This window comes from Kogia breviceps, chromosome 7, assembly GCF_026419965.1.
Source record: "Kogia breviceps isolate mKogBre1 chromosome 7, mKogBre1 haplotype 1, whole genome shotgun sequence".
In the NCBI taxonomy this organism is placed as follows: Eukaryota; Metazoa; Chordata; class Mammalia; order Artiodactyla; family Physeteridae; genus Kogia; species Kogia breviceps.
Window position 1 is genome coordinate 51,640,831 of NC_081316.1, and position 19,077 is coordinate 51,659,907.

General features: G+C 38.1%; 1 protein-coding gene across 4 annotated transcripts in view; it reads right to left on the reverse strand.

The window, feature by feature from the left end:
- Positions 1 to 1,296: 1,296 nt before the first annotated feature.
- The window catches only part of NAALAD2 (N-acetylated alpha-linked acidic dipeptidase 2), a 50,945-nt gene continuing 33,164 nt past the window's right edge, over positions 1,297 to 19,077 (reverse strand). For 2 of the 4 annotated variants that reach the window (XM_067038295.1, XM_067038296.1), the window contains exons 14-20: positions 17,072 to 17,101; positions 16,328 to 16,419; positions 14,355 to 14,445; positions 12,466 to 12,730; positions 10,658 to 10,739; positions 9,366 to 9,458; positions 1,297 to 2,433 (exon numbers count right to left, since the gene is read on the reverse strand). In XM_067038295.1, the coding sequence (XP_066894396.1) occupies positions 2,244 to 2,433; positions 9,366 to 9,458; positions 10,658 to 10,739; positions 12,466 to 12,730; positions 14,355 to 14,445; positions 16,328 to 16,419; positions 17,072 to 17,101 (843 nt within the window). In that variant the 3' untranslated portion in view covers positions 1,297 to 2,243. The remainder of the gene's footprint in view (positions 2,434 to 9,365; positions 9,459 to 10,657; positions 10,740 to 12,465; positions 12,731 to 14,354; positions 14,446 to 16,327; positions 16,420 to 17,071; positions 17,102 to 19,077) is intronic. The other 2 variants (XM_059067819.2, XM_067038297.1) reach the window with 1 other exon arrangement.

Genomic DNA, 19,077 nt, shown 5'->3' on the forward strand with positions numbered 1-19,077 from the left:
GATTTTCCACGGTGATTTGCTCAGTCTCCCATTTTTTCATGTTTCATGACTACTCTAGATGTTTGCTATGTGGTTACCAAGCGTAAACATCTTAGAGATAAAATAATCCTATGGGAAAAAGACTAAAAAAGTAGTTCAAACACACGTTCTGTGTGTTGAACATGTGGTAGTACATATTCTCTAACATCCTGAGTTTATTACAGTGCATACCACATAATCATTGTTCTGTTCAAATGATCAATTGTTGATTAAAGATGATAAAAACAAAATAACTTACCAATTAAAGTAAACAATAATTTGAAAAGGTTACTATTTTTCTCTAAACCCATATTTCTAACCATACATGCTGTTTTAGCAGTAAATATCTTTCTTCTGGAAAGCTGCCAGTAGGAAAAACATAAAAGAGATTTATAAATTTTTGTATTTTGTCCCCTTTAGAAATGACATAATAGAGTTAGATAGAACCTTAACAATCCTTACTCTTGAAGAAACTGATGCCCAAAATTATGTAGTGATTTACTCAGTTGAGACAGTAGAAAACCCAATATTGTCTCTACATGACAATGCTTTAAGTCAAAAGTTAAAATACAGTAACTCCTCTATCCTAAAATAAAGTCTTATGTTAAGGTAATATAGTATGGTAGAAAATTAAATTCATAGATTTGCTAAAATGAACTTTTCACAGAAGTCTAATTTAATATGCTTTATAAATCTTTTATTGCTCTTTAAAGCCTCTTATTGTAGTTAGTGTGCCTGCCTATGAGGGCTCATTTTTGATTCTCAACTCTTTTTGGCAAAGTAATTAAACAACCAAGCTTTTTGAAGCTTTCATCTCAGATTACCCACAATTCTGAATAATTAGGCTCTGCATGAAAGTTTACACATGCTGATATACTTCTGTTCAGTAGGAGTCAGGGTATGAAGATTTGTGGCAACTACAGTAGACCTGTGAACAACACAGGTTTCAACTGCATAGGTCCATTTATCCGCAGATATTTTTCCACTAAATACATATTACAGCACTACATGATCCATGGTTGCTGAATCCATGCATGTAGAAGCAAGGATATGGAGAGGCCAACTGTCAAGTTACACGTGGATTTTCAACTGCACAGAGGGTCAGCACCCCTAATCCCCATGTTGTTCAAGGGTCAACTATTTTCACCTATCAGATATATATTATTCAGTAGAGTTGAAGTTATCAAAAGTATAGCTATTACTCACTTTTCCTTACCATTTATACTGCGTGATGGTTTCATAAGAGAAGGTGTGCTATTCCAGTCTCCTTGCCAGACATTTTTTTTCTTGGTAATCAAATTTATTTATAAGGTATCATTGTTACACATTTTAAGTTTACTGTTTGATGAAGTTTGACAACTGTATATTCCTGTGTAACCATCATCCAGATCATGATACAGAAAACTCCCATCATCCCAGAAACTTTTCTCTTTGTAGCAGATTTCCTCCCTGCCTGCCCCTTACTTGACCCAAGCAATCACTGATCTAATTCCTAATACCATAGATTAGTTTTGCTTCTTCGTATAAATTGAATCTCATACTAGGCATTCTTTTGTGTCTGGCTTCTTTCCTTCAACAATGTCTGCCAATAATATTACATGTATTGGCAGTTATTTCCTTTTTATTGCTGAGTAGTATTCCATTGTGAATATACCACAATTTATCCATTCATTTATTGATGGACATTTGCATTATTTGCACATTAAGCTGCAATGAACATGCAACAATCTTTTGGTGATCATGTTTTTGCTTTTCCTTAGTAAATACCTAGAAGTAGAATTTTAGAGCTATAAGTATATATTTAACTTTATAAGAAAGTACCAGACTGTTTTCCAAAGTGGTTGTACTGTTTTACTTTCTGGCCACCAATGTCTGAAGAGTTCAAGTTCCTTGCCATATTTTATTTTAGGGAATTTTCACTTATTTTATCTCTTTCTCTATATGACTAGAGGGTTTTTGGTGTGTTTTATTGGATTAGCACTTTGATGATGAAGTTATGAATTTTCAGAGCCAAAAATCTCTTTGCAGATGAACAAGGTGGAAGTCTAAAGTCAAAACATGACATGAAAAGCAAGATTTTAGCATGCTCTGCTTTATGTGTTATCAGAAAGAAAGACGAATTTTATCCTCAGACTTTTAATGGCAGCTAGTCAGCTGAGACCTTACTATTAACAACTCTTTCAGATCCTCAGATTTTTAATGGCAGCCAGTTGGCTGAGACCTTACTATAACAACTCTTTCAGAGTCCCTGCTGCTGCTTGAATTGTAAAGGCTGCAATTGAGATGTGTTTCTTTACTTCTTTCCAGGCTGAACGAGGATCTGCTTTATTTTCAATATCAAATATAGCATCAAAGATGCCAGGAAATGATTCGCCAGCATATTTGTTGTGGCTGCTTGGAGCAAAGATGATGTGCCTAGTAGAAAAAAACAAAGAGGACAGGTTGAACTGAAGCGTGTACATATATTACATTTTATATGCTTTTTCTTTATTCATTCTGCTTTGTTAGACCATATCTTACTAAGTATTATGTGTCTCCTCCTGGCATTTATTTTTGTTACTCCAAAATAAGAACAGATATAATTGGTTTGAGATATTTAGTTAATGGTATAATTTTAAACAAAGAAAGGAGTTGATAAGACACATCTTGTGAATCATATGTTGCCAACCCATGCAGTTGGAAGTAAGTAGATTCTTTCCTGTAAGTTATGGGCATTAGTTGTCTAACTGCCTAGACATCCACAAACTGACATCCATGAAGCATGGATAATTTATGGATATGTTTTATAAGAGATTAAAAAAGTAATTACCGCTGTATTGCCTTTTTTAGAGATTCAACAAGAATGACAGTTGTTCCCAGTACTCTTCAGATATTAAAAAGCAATAATTAAAGAAGCTTGTATAACAAAAATATCACAAGTGGTAAGGATAATAAAGCCCATTCCACAAAGGTAAAATGGCTATATATGGGTTCCCCACAAAGACACACTTTTTTAATCTAGAAGGAAAGTTTGCAGTCGATTTCCTACTTCATCTCATAAGTAGCTCGAGATCAAGTTACTTCTCTCCCCAGTGTGTGGAATTCTGCCTTCCATAAACATACATATTTTATTAAACACTCTTAACAGGAATTAGGCCCAACAGTCAAATTCTAGAGCTGCTTCAAGCTGTAAATCTATTGTAGGACACAATATGGAACTCTATGTAAAGTCACTATATTAATGATCAAAGAGAAATTTATAATGTAATCATTTAGATTTCCCAAAGTACATCAGGATTTATTGCTCTTGGCTTTTAAATTTTAGCATGGCCTCAAATGGATCTTTCTTATTGAAACAGGTATATGTGCTAAACTGTTTATAAACATTAATATTCTGACATATATAAGCTGAGATTAGAGATACAGGTCATAGGTATTCCTTACTATACATGCCATCTTCTGGAGAATTGTAAAGGGAGAGTATAGTACAATATTATTGATACAGCAGTCAAGTAAACCTGATGAAATTGTAAATGGGGTGTTTTCCTAATTTCTGATCATTAGTGTGTAGAAATGCCATACGTCCCTGTATATTGATTATGTGTCCTACAGCTTTACTGAATTCATTTATTCTAATAGTTTTTTTTGTGGAATCGTTAGGATTTTCTACATATAGTACCATGTCATCTGCAGTAGTGACAGTTTTACTTCTTTCTGGTTCGGTTGTCTTTGATTTACTTGTCCTAATTGCTGTGGCTAGGACTTCCAGTACTATGTTGAATAAAAGTGGTGAGAGTAGGCGTACTTGTCTTGTTCCTGATCTTAAAGGAAATGTTTTGGGTTTTTCACCATTGAGCATGATGGCAGCTGTGGGTCTGTCATATATGGCCTATGTTATGTTGAGATACACTGCCTCTGTATCCAGTTTGTTGAGACTTTTTTTTTTAATTTGCGGCATGTGGGATCTTAGTTCCTCGACCAGGGATCGAACGCATGCCCCCTGCAGTAGAATCACAGAGTCTTAACCACTGGACCACCAGAGAAGTCCTGTTGAGACTTTTCATCGTAAGTGGATGTTGAATTTTGCCAAATGTTTTTTTCCTCTATTGAGATGATTATATGGCTTTTATTCACTTTGGTTGGGAATTTTCTTCTTTCAGCACTTTGAATACATCATGCCACTCCCTTCTGGCCTGAAAAATTTCTGCTGGAATATCTGCTAATGGTCTCAATAGGATTCTCTTGTTCATAAGTTGTTTTTCTCTTGCTGCTTTTAAGATTCTCTCCTTATTTCTACCTTCCTTGCCATTTTAATTATAATTTGTCTTAGGTGGTATCTTTTGGTTCATCTTATTTGGAATTGTCTCAGCTTCCTGGATCTGGGTGTCTGTTTCCTTCCCCATGTTGGGGAAGTTTTCAGCCCTCTTTTCTTTTGGGACCTCTATAACATAAATGTTGTTTCACTTGATGTTGTCCCAGAGGTCCCTTAAGCTGTCATCACTTAAAAATCCTTTTTGCTTTTTGTTGCTCTGTTTGTGTAAGTTCCACTACCTGTGTTCCAGGTCACTGATTCTTCTGCTTCTTCTAGTCTGCTAGTGAACCATTCTAGTGTATTTTTCAGTTCAGTTATTGTATTCTTTCTTTAACACCATGACTTCTATTTGGTACTTTCTTATATTTTCTACAAGTTTCTCAAAGTTTTCACTGTGTTCATCCATTCTTCTCTCACATTCAGTAGCATCTTTTATGACCACTACTTTGAACACTTTATCAGGTAGATTACTTATATTTGTTTAAATAAGTTTTTTTCCTGAGGTTTTGCCTTTTTTTCTTTGTAACATATTCCCATGTTTCCTCATTTTGCTTGACTCTCTGGAAGAGGTAGCTGTTTCATCTAATGCATAGAAACCAACAGTCTTGATGGAGTAGCCTCGTGGGATAAACCTTATTGTTCAACATTTCCCTAGCTCTTGGTTGTCTCTCAAACCTCTGTGATTCTCCAAACGACCTATTTTTAATAGCTCCCAATAGCTGATAGTGCGTGCCAAGACCTGTCAGTGTACCAAAGGTGAATATCTCAGTCAGCACTTGGATGCAGGATGATTGGAAGCCAGGCCCTCAGGCAGCAGCTTTTAAAGTATGCAAATATATACCATCCTGTGGAACACAAGAGTAGGTCTGGTGGCCACTAGAGCCAGGTCACATGAAGGTGTCCCCTGGGTAGCAGTCAAAACTCGGGGCTCCAGACAAGTGTATAAGCTCCTTTCTGGTATGTACTAGCAAGCTGTGGCAAAGCAGAGGGAGAATGTAAAGATGGCATTCCCCAGCCCGTGTTTCCTGAGAGGAGCTCCACAGGCCTCTAGATGTGTGCCAAGCGTGAAGGCTGCCCCTCAGGCTGAAGCTCCAAGACAGGCAAATAGGCCTCTTCTATGGAAACGTGGGGGGTGGGGGTGGGGGTGTTTCCGCCTGCTATCTGTGCAGAGACCTGAAGGTGGCAGCCTCCCAAGCACTGACTCTCAGATCACTGTAACCCTGTGGGACCCAGGAAAGCAATCCCACCTGGCCACCAGAGGCAGGGGATGAAGGGGTATCCCCTGGGCAAAAGCTGAGGCCTCAAACATGTAAGAGTTCCCCTGAGAGATGCTCGTTCTCTGGAGCGTGGCAAAGGGAGAGCATGAAGACAGCACCTCCCTCCTAGGTCTCTGGTACAGTTTACAGTCAGCCCTTAGATGGGTAATGTGTTTAATCAGAATCCTGCCTCTCGGCCTGCAGCTGTGATTATAAGCTTATAGGCTTCTTTCCCTGGAAGACAGCCCTTGGTTCTACTGCCTCTCTCTTGCTGTGCCTGACAGTGGTAGCTGTTTAATATCTATTCCTATGACACCCGCAAGCATAATCCCCTCTGGTCACCAGAGCCAGGCAATGTAGAGGTATTCCTGGCAGCAGCTTCAAAAATCAGGGTGCCAGAAAAGGGTATAAGCTGCCTTCTGAGAGATAAGGTCAAGCTGGAGTGAGGCAGAGGGAGAGCGCAAAGACTGCTTCCACCAGCCTCCATTCCCCGAGAGCACTCCATAGGCTTTTAGAAGTGCACTGCAACAAAAGCCCTCCCCTCAGGCCAAAGCTCCCAGACAAGCAAATAAGCATCTTTCTCAGAAAGACTGGGGGTGTTTTCAGTCTGCTCGTACCTTGGGGATGGTAGTCTGCCAAGAACTGTCTCTCCAGTTGTTACAGCCTCATGGGATGCAGGAATGCAAGCCCTCCCACCCCCTAGCCTGAGCCAAGCAATCAAGGAGTGTCTCCTGGCGACAGCTACAAAAACCAGGACACCAGGTGCAAAAGGCAGAGTACCAGCTGCAAATAAAAGCTCCCCTCCAGAGATACTGGTGCTCTGGAGCTCAGCAGAGGGAATGCATGAAGATCACCACCTTCAGGGAAGAGGAGGGAAGGAAAGACAGTGCCCACGAGATTTAGCAAGTCAGAGGAAGAGCGGAAATCGGCACCCACCGGCCCCCATCTTGGAGAGTATCCCAAAAGGCCCCTGCCCCCTCCAGCTGGCGCTTTAAGATCAGCAAATGAATCTCTTTCACATAAAATCTGGGTGCTTTTAAGGACTGCTTCTGTGCTGGGCCCTGTGGCAGATGAGTTCCAGCGAGTCCTTTCAGCCTGAAGTTTCTCAGTTCTGTACCTCCCTTTGGTCTTAGGTATGCAGCAGCTTTGTTGGTTCTCAAAGCCAGATATTTGGGAGGCTTACCTCTCAGGCACAGGTCCTAAAAGTTGAGGTGGCTGATTTGGGTACAAACCCTTTGCTGTGGGCTGCTGCCCCAGGAGTGGGCTTTGTGGCAAGATTGGACCTCAGCCTCACCTACCCACATCCACGTGGCCTTTTTCTCCTTTGCCTGATGTCAAGGAGTTGCTTGGCTAATCGTCAGGTCTTTTTCAGAAGAAACTGTCCCATCTGTAGCTGTAGATTTGGTATGTCTGGGAGAAGTGAGTTCAGTATCTTTAGAATATAGTCTTCATGTTCAATTAATAGTTCCAAAAAGTGTGTTTACCTTTTAACCCTGAAATCTCACATACTGATTATAGATATATTAAAACAAATGTTCAAGTAGGGCTCAGGGACATTTTATAGCAGTACTTTTCATAATACTAAATAATTGGGGGGCAAAATCTAAGTAAAAACTCAATAAGGACTAAAAAAATTACACATGAAAGCCATACAGTGGAACACTATGCAGCAGATGAGAAGAGCTAAAATTATATATACTGGGCTTCCCTGGTGGCGCAGTGGTTAAGAATCTGCCTGCCAATGCAGGGGACACGGGTTTGAGCCCTGGTCAGGGAAGATCCCACATGCCACGGAACAACTAAGCCCATGCACCACAACTACTGAGCCCACACTCTAGAGCCCGTGAGCCACAGCTACTGAAGCCAGCATGCCTAGAGCCTGTGCTCCACAACAAACCCATGCACGACAACAAAGAGAAACCCCTGCTCGCTGCAACTAGAGAAAAGCCTGCGTGCAGCAATGAAGACCCGACACAGCCAAAGGAATAAATAAGTAAAAAATAAAGTTATATATATTGACATAGATCTCTTAAGATAAATTTTTACCAAAAGCAGTTGCAAAGTGATATATGGTCGCATTTATGTAAACAGAAATGAATAATAAATAAATAACTATACATGTTTACATAACTGCACTCAAAATTTAACATCAAACTCATCACTGATTTTCCCTGAAGGAAATAATAGAAACGTTTGGGTGTTAGCACTGTCCCTTTTTATTCTATATAACTGTATAGAGCCTGAATTTGAAAAAGAGATGTTTTGCTTATAAATCATATAAATTAAAAAATAAGGACTTCCCTGGTGGTCCAGTGGTTAAGAATCCATCTTCCAATGCAGGGGACGCCAGTTGGATCCCTGGTCAGGGAACTAAGATCCCACATTCCGCGAGGCAACTAAGCCCATGCCTCAACTACTGAGCCCGTGAGCTCTGGAGCCCATGCGCCACAAGTAGAGAGAAGCCGACGCACTGCAACGAAGAGCCTGTGCACTGCAACAAACGATCCCACTTGCCTCAACTAAGACCCAATGCATCCAAAAAAATCATTTTAAAAAAAAACCTTAAAAATAAACAAATATATAAAGATGGACTAATGATAGGCAAGAGAGGATTAACATGTAGATTAGCTTTCAACCTTTGATTTGATTTATGTAAATACTTAACTGATGGCTGCTATTTCATTTGTATTGATAAACACTTATCTTTACATTTTGTAAGCTATTATAAAAATAGCAGCCATTTACTGAGTATACTCCTCTCTGAGCTAAATCTTCTGCATGCCTTAAATCTACAAACCTATAGGGTAAAAGCACTGTAATCTCCATCTACAGCTGAGGAACCTGAGTCTTAGAGAAGTAAATTTTCCCAGGTCACACTTAGTATTTGGCAGAGCTGAGCTCTAAATGCCTGGGCTTGTAATCAGTTAAATTATTACTAATATTTATAAGAAAGGTAACATAGAAATATCTTGTATATGTCATTTGATGGTAAACAGCCTTGTAAAATAGCAATTATCACCATCCTAATTCAGATGAGCAAACCCTAGATATGACTTGCTCTAAATCACACACGTGCAAGTGAACTAGAACACAGATTTTCTGACTCTAAATGCTAGGACCTTTCTAATTTTTACCAAGAAACCATGGCTTAAAATGTACCTCAAAAAACTGGAGGCTATCCAAAAGCAGCCAAGATACTGAAAGAAAACCTGAGATAGAGATAATAAAAACAACGATATTTCTTTAGGGGAAACTATGGCATCCATCTTCAAAAACCTGAAATGTTATATGGAAATAGATCTAGACTAATTCTTTTTGACTTTGGAGAGCAGAACAGGGTCAGAAGGAGAAAATTACAGGGAAATATATTTTTATGAAGAAAACTTTCTACAGAACGAACTTCCTCGTGGTAGTAAGCTTCCATTCACTGGAAGATTCAAACGGCGGCTGGATAACTACTTTTCTGAGATCCTATAGAAAAGATTCATGTAGAAAATTGAACTACATGAGCTCTCAGACCCCCTTTAAGATTCTGTGTCTTTTCGATTTTGTTACAAGAGTTCTTTTTCAACTATCATCTGCCATTTACATCTGCAGCAAAGCAATACACAATATGAAATTAACTTTTCTGATAGTACAAATTACACTGTTATGCATAATCTCACCCATATTTCCTTCAGTATACATATCCACTTTCCACTTGTCTGATAGCAGGAGTTTGAAGCAGACCTTGGGTATGATGGTTTTGGTCACAGTGACATATTTGGTGTCCTTTAGTGGAACAGCTGTTGCCTTCTTACCTATAGAATGGCCTCCCTGGTAAACCAAGGGGATCGATGAATGCCCTTTCCAGGAACATCAGTTGGTCATTCATAATTCTCACTGCAGTGGGGCTTTGAGAATAAGAAATAGATAATTAAAACCCTTACCATGCAACCACATTTTAAAGTATTAAATAAGGATAAGGCATGAGGAAATAACCTTCTAAACTCATAGAATTTTTAAAGAAAATGCATATAAAACACACAGTAAGGCTCATATGGTAAGCTACATATAACAGCAGGGGCATCTTTCTATTATTTATAATAAGCAGAGAGACTGATTGGGAAATGGTTTGTTTTCTTTTTCAAGATCACAGACCAGAAGGAAGTGAAAGACATTTTTAATTCTTTGTAGGAGGAGAGCCAGGCCTCCTGCAAAGGTAGACAGGGTGGACTACCAAGTTGTTCTTGATAGACCAGTTAATTCTACTGTGGAAGAAAGGAGCAGAGTAAAGCCTAAACAAGACAGAATGAAGGGAAGTTGCAGGAGTCTGCAAGGAGGGAGACAGCTGCTCCTAGTGGGCAGGGAGTCCCTTCCACACTTGGAATCTTCCAACTCTCTTTGGGGGTGCTGCAAAAGTTGCCTAGGCTGTCCTACACCCCCAGGAAGAGAGAGGCCCCTCACAATGACGGATACAGCTTTCTGCCCGGATGGGAGGTGGGAAAGCTTATTCTGATAAATCTGAAAAAAATTAAGAAATGCGACATGGACTGTAAGGTGGAACAAATGATGCTTGTTAAATAATGCTTTGAGTATAACTTTAAAATTATTTTTCAACCTAACAATGGCATGAGGTTAAATGAAACGCAAAAAAAAGTATTAGTAAAGAAAGAATTTCTACACCGTTCACAAGAATATTGTGACTATAGTAAAATATGCTACAAATGCACTTAAACCCATAGAATTATGAATTACCAGAAATAGTCAGAATTCTTATCATGCAAACTTCTAAAGACATGTCTCCTTGGCCCTTGCCATGGGATGAGTTTTTAGTCTATCATTCAACAGCTGTGCCCCTCAAACTTTAATGTGAATACAAACTACCTGGAGAGTCTCGTTAAAGTGCAGAATTCTAATAAAGCAGGTCTTGGATGGGGTCTGATATTCTGCCTTTCTAACAAGCTCCCAGGTGATGTTTATGCTACTGGCTGGCAGACCATAATTTGAGTAGCAATGATTCAGAGTTGAATGCTTCTATAAGCGTACCCAGTTCATTCCAGTAACCAGATTGATTTTCAAAACAGTAGGGAGCTTTACATTTGAAACTTACTTATTCAGATCAACCTGTGAAAGTCTTCTATGAAAATCTGAAGCGGACTTTGAGAAGTTTTTCACAGCAGAAAATAAGGAATCTTTTTTAAAAAATAGAAAAGTAGAAGGGAAATTAGTAAGCATGAGTGCTTCATATTTCAAACGTTCATTTTCCAACCCACCGCCCAATTCCAGATTGCTGTGACTGAATAGATGCTGAAACTATTTTTCTACTGAGTCTTCTTTCAGATCCATGGAAATTATTAGAAAATATTGTAACAAAGAAATAATGTATAAAATTGAAAATGGCAAAATTGGTTCATAAGGAAATAACAAATTTCAAGAGTTTAGGACATAAAAAATATTTTTAACTCAATTTATCAGAAACCCAGCATTCATTTATTTATTCATTCAATACTTACTTATTGGGCCAACTATTCATATAGATCTAAGCACAATTTTCTAAATTTTCTTTGCTTCAGTTTTCTAGATCTTAGTGCCTGCTGCTCGTCGTAACTTCCTGAAGGTTACTAATTCTTATGTAATTATATTCCAAAGCCTCTACTGACCACCTGCTATTCATTCTCAGCACCCCCTATAGTACTCTCTGTGCACCCCTTTAATAGCTTATCCCCTGCATTTTGTCTTCTCCTTCCCCATGAGAATTTAAGCTCTTTGAGGACAATGACTATTTCTTAATCTTCCTTATATCTCCCAGGAAATAACACAGCACTTGGTTCACAGTAGACACTCAGTACATATTTGATAACTTTGATATATACTAAGAATATGTACTCCCAGAATAATAAAAGAAAATGGTTGCAGTAAAACAGTAATAATAGCTAACATTATGAGCACTAAGTGACAGTCACCATTGTTTCCACATACCAACCAAATGAAATCTTGGAAACATTTTATTTTACTATTTCACTCATAATAAAACTGACACATAGAGGGGTTAAGTAACTTTCTCAAGGTCACACAATGACTAAATATTAGAGCCAGGATTTGAACCAGGACACTGCTTCCAGACCCAATGCTTAATGCTCCTCCACTACACTACACCACATTTCACTTCTGCTTTTCAGGAGATACATGATGTGGAATAGCAACCATGAAATGGCCAGATATAAAATGAAAGAATGCTTAAAACCATGTAAAAAATCCTCTATGTAGAAAAACATTAATAGGTAAATGCTGTAATAATAATGATAATAATGTAATACTACATATATGTAGTGGAAGTGGTGGCTTTACTTTCCAATCTTTTTGTAATATTGTTACATTTTAATAGTATTGTCCTTATAACAAAACATTTTTAAAGGGAGCAATATGGGGAAAATATTTACCAACCCAATGTTTGTAGCACTAACTTAGCAAAATGGATTCATCCTACAAATATCAAACTAAATCACACTCTTTAATAGGTATTTAAAGTTTTTTTTCTGTAAGTCAGGATTAAGAAATGAAGAAGGGGGCTTCCCTGGTGGCGCAGTGGTTGAGAGTCCGCCTGCCGATGCAGGGGACGCGGGTTCGTGCCCCGGTCCGGGAAGATCCCACATGCCGCGGAGCGGCTGGGCCCGTAAGCCATGGCCGCTGAGCCTGCGCGTCTGGAGCCTGTGCTCCGCGACGGGAGAGGCCACAGCAGTGAGAGGCCCCAGCAGTGAGAGCCCCGCATACCACAAAAAAAAAAAAAAAAAAAGAAAAGAAAAGAAATGAAGCAGGGATAAATTCTAGGATGAAATAGTATGCATGGATGACAATAGGAGGTGATATCTTAAAACTCTAGCTTAATGATTATAAAATATCTGTCCAGCCATTTCTTACCAAATGATACTTGATGGTCTCTTAATTGTTGGTCATATTTCTTGGATAAACTGTAGATACCTGTTGCATAATTTTCCAAAGTTTTTGCATAGTCTTGAATGTTGAAAGGAATGATTTTAGAGTCTGCAAGCTCATAAACCAGTGCTCCTCGTAACTGAGCTACAGCAAGCTGTTTTTTAAACGTGGGGTCATAAAAATTCTCTACCAATTCAAATGTATCATAAATTGTATGGTATACTGGATAGCTGCTGTAATTATCTGTTTTCTGAAAAAAAAAAAAAGGTGTGGGGGGACCGAGTATATACAAACATTAAATATTCAAATTATAATATTTTATGGAATCATAAAATGATTGTATTAAAAAACATAACCATATGGCACCCTGAGTTTTATCACAATGAGTGAAAAAATTAAGTCTAATTAACTAAAACCCCACCACCAAATTTTCACCAATTTAAAATTTTACCATTATTCATTTTATAATTCATATAATCTTTGTTCAAAACACTGCTTCTTGAAAGTTTTCCCTATTGCTTTGCTGACAATTAAAGAGTACATACTCAAATTGCATACCAGCACAGTTTAAAATTATCTATCAACTGATTGAGAATGAAAGGTTCTGAGCAGCTAAGTATTGCTATAGCTGAAGGATTATTCAGCTGACACTTTAACAACACAGGTTTGAACTACAGGCATTCACTTATACATGAATTTTTTTCAATAAATATGTACTAAAGAACTACACGATCCCGAATGTAAAGTTATGTGTGGGTTTTCAACTGCTGGGAGGTTTGGCACCCCTGTAATTTAAAGGTCAACATTTCAGCCCCTTCCCTCCCCTCCCAAACAGTATATAACCACATGCCATTTAACCTTTGTTACAAAATTAAGGGTTACCATTATAAACATAAATTATCACAGGGTGGTACGCCATATAAATATTTTTTAACTTCTTAGGTCTGCCTTTCCTAACTTTAGTTTTTACCTATCTGCTACTTTGCCATAAAGCTATCACTTTTATTGCTTTTAATATCACTAAAAGGCATCCCTGTATCAGTCTCTCTCCCTCTATCTGATATTCTGCTGTTAATCTGCATTGTCTTAGAAACTAGATAACTTTGTTCAGAATGATGACAGTATAAAAGTGAACAGGCTTTGACAGAGGTAAAGCGCATCTTTTATGTACGAAGTGTGATGAGTATTATATTAATGTATACTAATGTATACTAATGTATAATATCTATGTATACTATTAGTATACAGAGATTTATGCATTTATTATGGGTTATTCTGAAGCTGTTTTTGTTTACTTCTCTGTTAGTTGTATTCTGGATAGTCAAATTTACAAGGGATATGTATTCTAGACAAGCAAGATGTTGGCATACTGCAATTATGATTAGAAAATTATTAAAATCTGTGACAAATCTGAGTTTACTGATGTAATCTTCAGTTTGGTTTATGACATAATTTATAACAGACAGACAAACACGGTATAGGTTCAAAACCCATGTACTCACATATCATCAATGTGTTTGAGTGGCAATGGTGCAATGCAGGCAATGCAGATCAGAAAAGAATTAGATTTTCCAACAAAGCCCGCATCAGGAAAAGGATGCAAACTTCTTGGTAGTGATAACCAGCTAAGTACCTGGCATTACTCTATCAGCTACCACTTCACTGAATAACCCTGGCAGTGAACATTCAGAAAATAACACAAATTATTTCCTAGTCCATCTACAAAGGGACCTGCAGGCTATCTCTATCCCTGCAATTCCTCCCAGGCCACATGTCCACTCGGTGCCTGGTACCCAACAACTAAATGACAGAATTCCTAACAAAGAGAATGTGGATGAAGTGCTATGTATCCAAAATAATAAAATGGCTTTTACCCTATTCTTAGTATACCGGACTCTTCCTGAAGCAATTCCAAGTCTCTGGAAATAAGCTTCGAAATCACTTCCAGATCCCAGCTTGTTGATTCTAAATGTAAAATATGATACACATACACACACACACGAATAAATAAATGCATAAACAAATAATATAAAATTAAATAGATGGCACCATGAATCCTATCCCAAGAACTGCAAGGAATTGTATGGCACATTTATAAAAATTAAGAAAAGGTATACCACCCTCCAAACACTTTCCTATCACACCTATTTATATGTGTGATAAACCTATAAATCTGAACTGATTAAAACCAGAGTTGGGCAGTGACACTAAATATGGCAGCCTGGTAACTATGATATCTTCTGTATCTTCAGCCATTTATGGTATTTGTTTTGAGGAAAAAACAAATAAGATACGGTCTCTGCTCTCAGAGGACTGTGGTCTAGTAAGAAAACTGCCATGAGAAAGTCAACATTTAAGATCATGAAGACTAAAAGTGCCTTAGTTTATTTCAGAAATAAATCTAATTATAATATATTGCTTTGCATATAATTAAGAAGCCACTACATACATATATATAAATAATATATAAATATATACATATAAAATGTAATGACGGGATTTCCCTGGTGGTGCAGTGGTTGGGAATCCTCCTGCCAGTGCAGGGGACATGGGTTCAATCCCTGGTCCGGGAAGATCCCACATGCTGCGCAGCAACTAAGCCCATGAGCCACAACTACTGAGCCTGTGCTTTAGAGCCTGCGAGCCACAACTACCAAGGCCGCGTGCCACAACTACTGAAGCCTGCGCACCTACAGCCCATGCTCCACAACAAGAGAAGCCACCGGAATAAGAAGCCCACGCACCGCAACGAAGAGTAGCCCCCACTTGCTGCAACTAGAGAAAGCCCGCAAGCAGCAACGAAGACCCAATGCAACCAAAAATAAATAAATAAAAACTTTTTAAAAAATGTAATGTCATAGAAGATTTTCATTCAAAAATAAGTCAGTAAAACAGAATATAAAATTACATATGCATTAAGAATCTAACTATATACTTCCAAACTATTAGACATGTTTTTGAGATTGAGACCTTGGGATGTTTTTTAAATCTTTTTTTCTACTCTAGTGGTTTTTTGAATAAGCATTTAAAACATAATGGAAGGACTTTCCTGGTGGTCCAGTGGTTAAGAATCCACCTTCCAATGCAGGGGATGTGGGTTCCATCCCTGGTCAGGGAACTAAGATCCCACATGCTGCAGAGCAACTAACTACTGAGTATGTGAGCCACAACTAGAGAGCTCACACGCCACAACTACAGAGCCCACCCGCTCTGGAGCTTGCACACCACAACTAGAGAGAGAAGCCTGCACCCCACAACGAAAGATCTCACGCGCTGAAACTAAGACCCAACGCAGCCAAAAATAAAATAAATAAGTAAATAAATATATATTTTTTTAAATTCCTGTAATAAGAAAAAAACATAGTGGAGATACATTTAAACTTTCACAAGACATTTGCAATATAGAATGAAGCTATAAATTGCTACCACCAGCTGGTTTTAGAAATAGTATAGGAGTAGAAAACAAATATAAATATAAAATAAATACAAGAAAGCTGCTACTGTATAAATGAGAAGTAAAAGTTAATTCTTACATAAAATCTAAACTAATTAAAGGTAAAGACATAACTTGGTAGTTACTGATAATGCACCTTAATAAATTTAGAAAGAAATAATCCATCATTTGTTTTTTTACTTCATTTGAATTGTATTTATTAATGTTTTTAATATATATCTTAATGTAATTTTATGCAAGAATGCAAAATAATGGCTAATAATTTTTTACTAAAAATTTGCAAAAATACTCTCAAATTGTTGAGACATCTGAGAGTTGCCTGTCTGGAGAAACAAGGGGCAAAGGGGAACTCAACTGATCGTGTGGTAGAAAAGGTACATACAAGTAATTTACCTAGGCAAAGTTTTATTTTCAAATGAAGGGTCCTTTTCTAACCAGCTTTCATAAAGAGATTTACTCTCAAAACCATCATCCGGGCTGGAGATCTGGAAAGATAAATCAAACATTGGATATAAGAGGTAGAACAAGTAAGTTTACACCAATATAAAACAACATGTTAGTTAATATCGACTTCTACGTTTATCTACGTGAACATTTATGTATCATATTCTTTACAGAAAAATATGTTTTTGCAAATTGCAAGAAAAAAGTCCAGCCCAAATTCTTGTTCATTTATAATTTCCACTTACTTGTAAATTTGCCATGTCCTTAGGAAAAAATTTCTTGCTTATACTGGTAAACTTTTCAATAGCATTTCAGATTTTTAACAAGTGTCATCACTTCAATGTTGGGCAGCTTAGATTTCTTTCAGTGGGAAGTCACTGGGAGAAAACTTTATATATATATTTACTTTAGTAAACTGCTTTTGTCCAAGATGACCCACAGTGAGGCCTTAGGGCAGAAGACAGACATTAAGAAGCTGAACTTGAAATTGTCAATATGAGTCCTGGCTTTGCAGGGCAGGTGGGGTGAGGAGGAACTGTTATTTTAGAAAGTCTGTGTTTAAACAATGTTGGAATTTGATGGGTTTTAAAAAAACTACATAACCTCAGGTTTCTAGTTGGGAATTTTAAGAACTTAAAATGCATGTTTATATACATAAACATTTTTTATTACCCTCATTAAACATATACTTACAAACTTATACTTTCCTTTTCTTTCTCCACTCTAAAAAAAGCAGAAGCATGTGGTAGAATAAAAATCATCATACATATTGGCTGCATTTTATTTGCTTGTTGGTTTACAGCTCTGCTTTGTTCAAAAATGGACCAAAGACAGACCCTACTTATGGAACACTGAAAGCATTATAACCTTTGGTGTATTGCTTCCTTTCTTTCAACCCTAGTTTCCCACATGTGGAAATGGGGATAATGTTACCCATCTTAATCCAAACAATATCTTCTCTGATATCTTCTCAGGCCTTTATACAGAGTTGGTTATTCCCTCATCATAGCATACGAGATCCTCAGCTTAAAAACAGTCTCGGGGCTTCCCTGGTGGCGCAGTGGTTGAGAGTCCGCCTGCCGATGCAGGGGACACGGGTTCGTGCCCCGGTCCAGGAAGATCCCACGTGCCGCGCAGCGGCTGGGCCCGTGAGCCATGGCCGCTGAGCCTGTGCATCCGGGGCCTGTGCTCCGCAACAGGAGAGGCCACAACAGTGAGAGGGCTGCGTACCGCAAAAAAAAAAAAACAGTCTCGGCACGCCCCTCCCCACCAGCTTGTGGGAGCTTCAGGGATGTTCTGCTCATTTCCAGCCAAATGACTACGTTCTACTCAGTACTCTGCTTCTGCCAATTTGCAACAGCTGAGATCCTGCTCCAATTCCTACAAACTGCTTGAACTGAATTCCCTGCAAAATCTTCTTCATTTTCCGGAATCATACCATCCAGGTCTAGCACCAACCAGAAGTGTGTCCCTACGGCCTGTACAGCTAAGATCAGAATTTTCTGTTTCAGCTATATGCACTGTCATAATTGCTGGTTCTCCCCCATTATTTCAACACCTTGTCCATTTCCTGCTTCTATCAGGCAGGTAGGCTCCCTTCTCTCTAAGCTCAGCCCTCTCCACCACACTCCCCAGCATGGTTTGACCATGCCAACACACAGTAGGGGTTGATAAAATTGTAATAAACAGTTTAGGAGGATAAAAGTCTCCTTTTTCTACTGGGTTTTTATATGGCCACAGATAAGCATCTGCCTTTGTACAAAGCGGGGGATAGAATGAAACTTCTGCTTATTGGCCCTGAAATTATTATTATCCCTCACATCAAAGGCAGGAGCCACCTCTGTAGGACAGAACATGAATGCATATCTTGAGAAGGGTTCTCCCAATAAAGATTGTCTTTACAACTTGCTTTCAGATGAGATGTTTCTATGGGACATTCCAATGAAAGGATCAAGGACATAAGCTACCCAATACAGTGAGAGAGTTGTGATGGGAATAATGAGAAGACTCTCATTTGGGAGAATAAGATGTTAAAGACACTAAGTGAAAAGGAAAGGGCAAAATTAAGGAAGATTGGGAAATAGTACCTACAGAAAATTGATACCTACTTCACCTTGTCATCTACGTGATATCTACTTGAAAGAAATACGTCTATAGTTAAATCCTATAACAGGTAATTATTTATTGATAAACACAGATATTTAATGAACAGATTACATAATTTTTAGACATTCAGAGTACATTAGAGTTTTCAGAATATTTTATATATCAATAACTAATATTTATAAAATTCCTGTGTGCTAAGTAAGCATGTGGAATTATTTCCATTTTGCTTTTAGATTTACTGTAGCTTAACCTATTCACTACACTGATACAGAGTAATCTTTCTAAATGAATAAATATGATAATGTACAACCTTATTAAAGATTCTTGAATTTCTCCATCACCAAATTTCTGAACCCCCTGACCTATTTGTCATGCCCCATTTTGTACCAGCCTTTCACCAACACCTTATGCTTAGGTCACACTAAGTTACCTACAGGTCAAGAAATACGTTCTTTCATACCTACACATCTTTTTTTAGGTACTGCATCCTCTGCTGAGAAAGTGTCTCCCTTACGTTCACATCCCTCCATATTACAGCCCAACCATTAATTCTTCAGGAAACACCCTCTGTTTTCCCACTTCCCCAGTTGCCC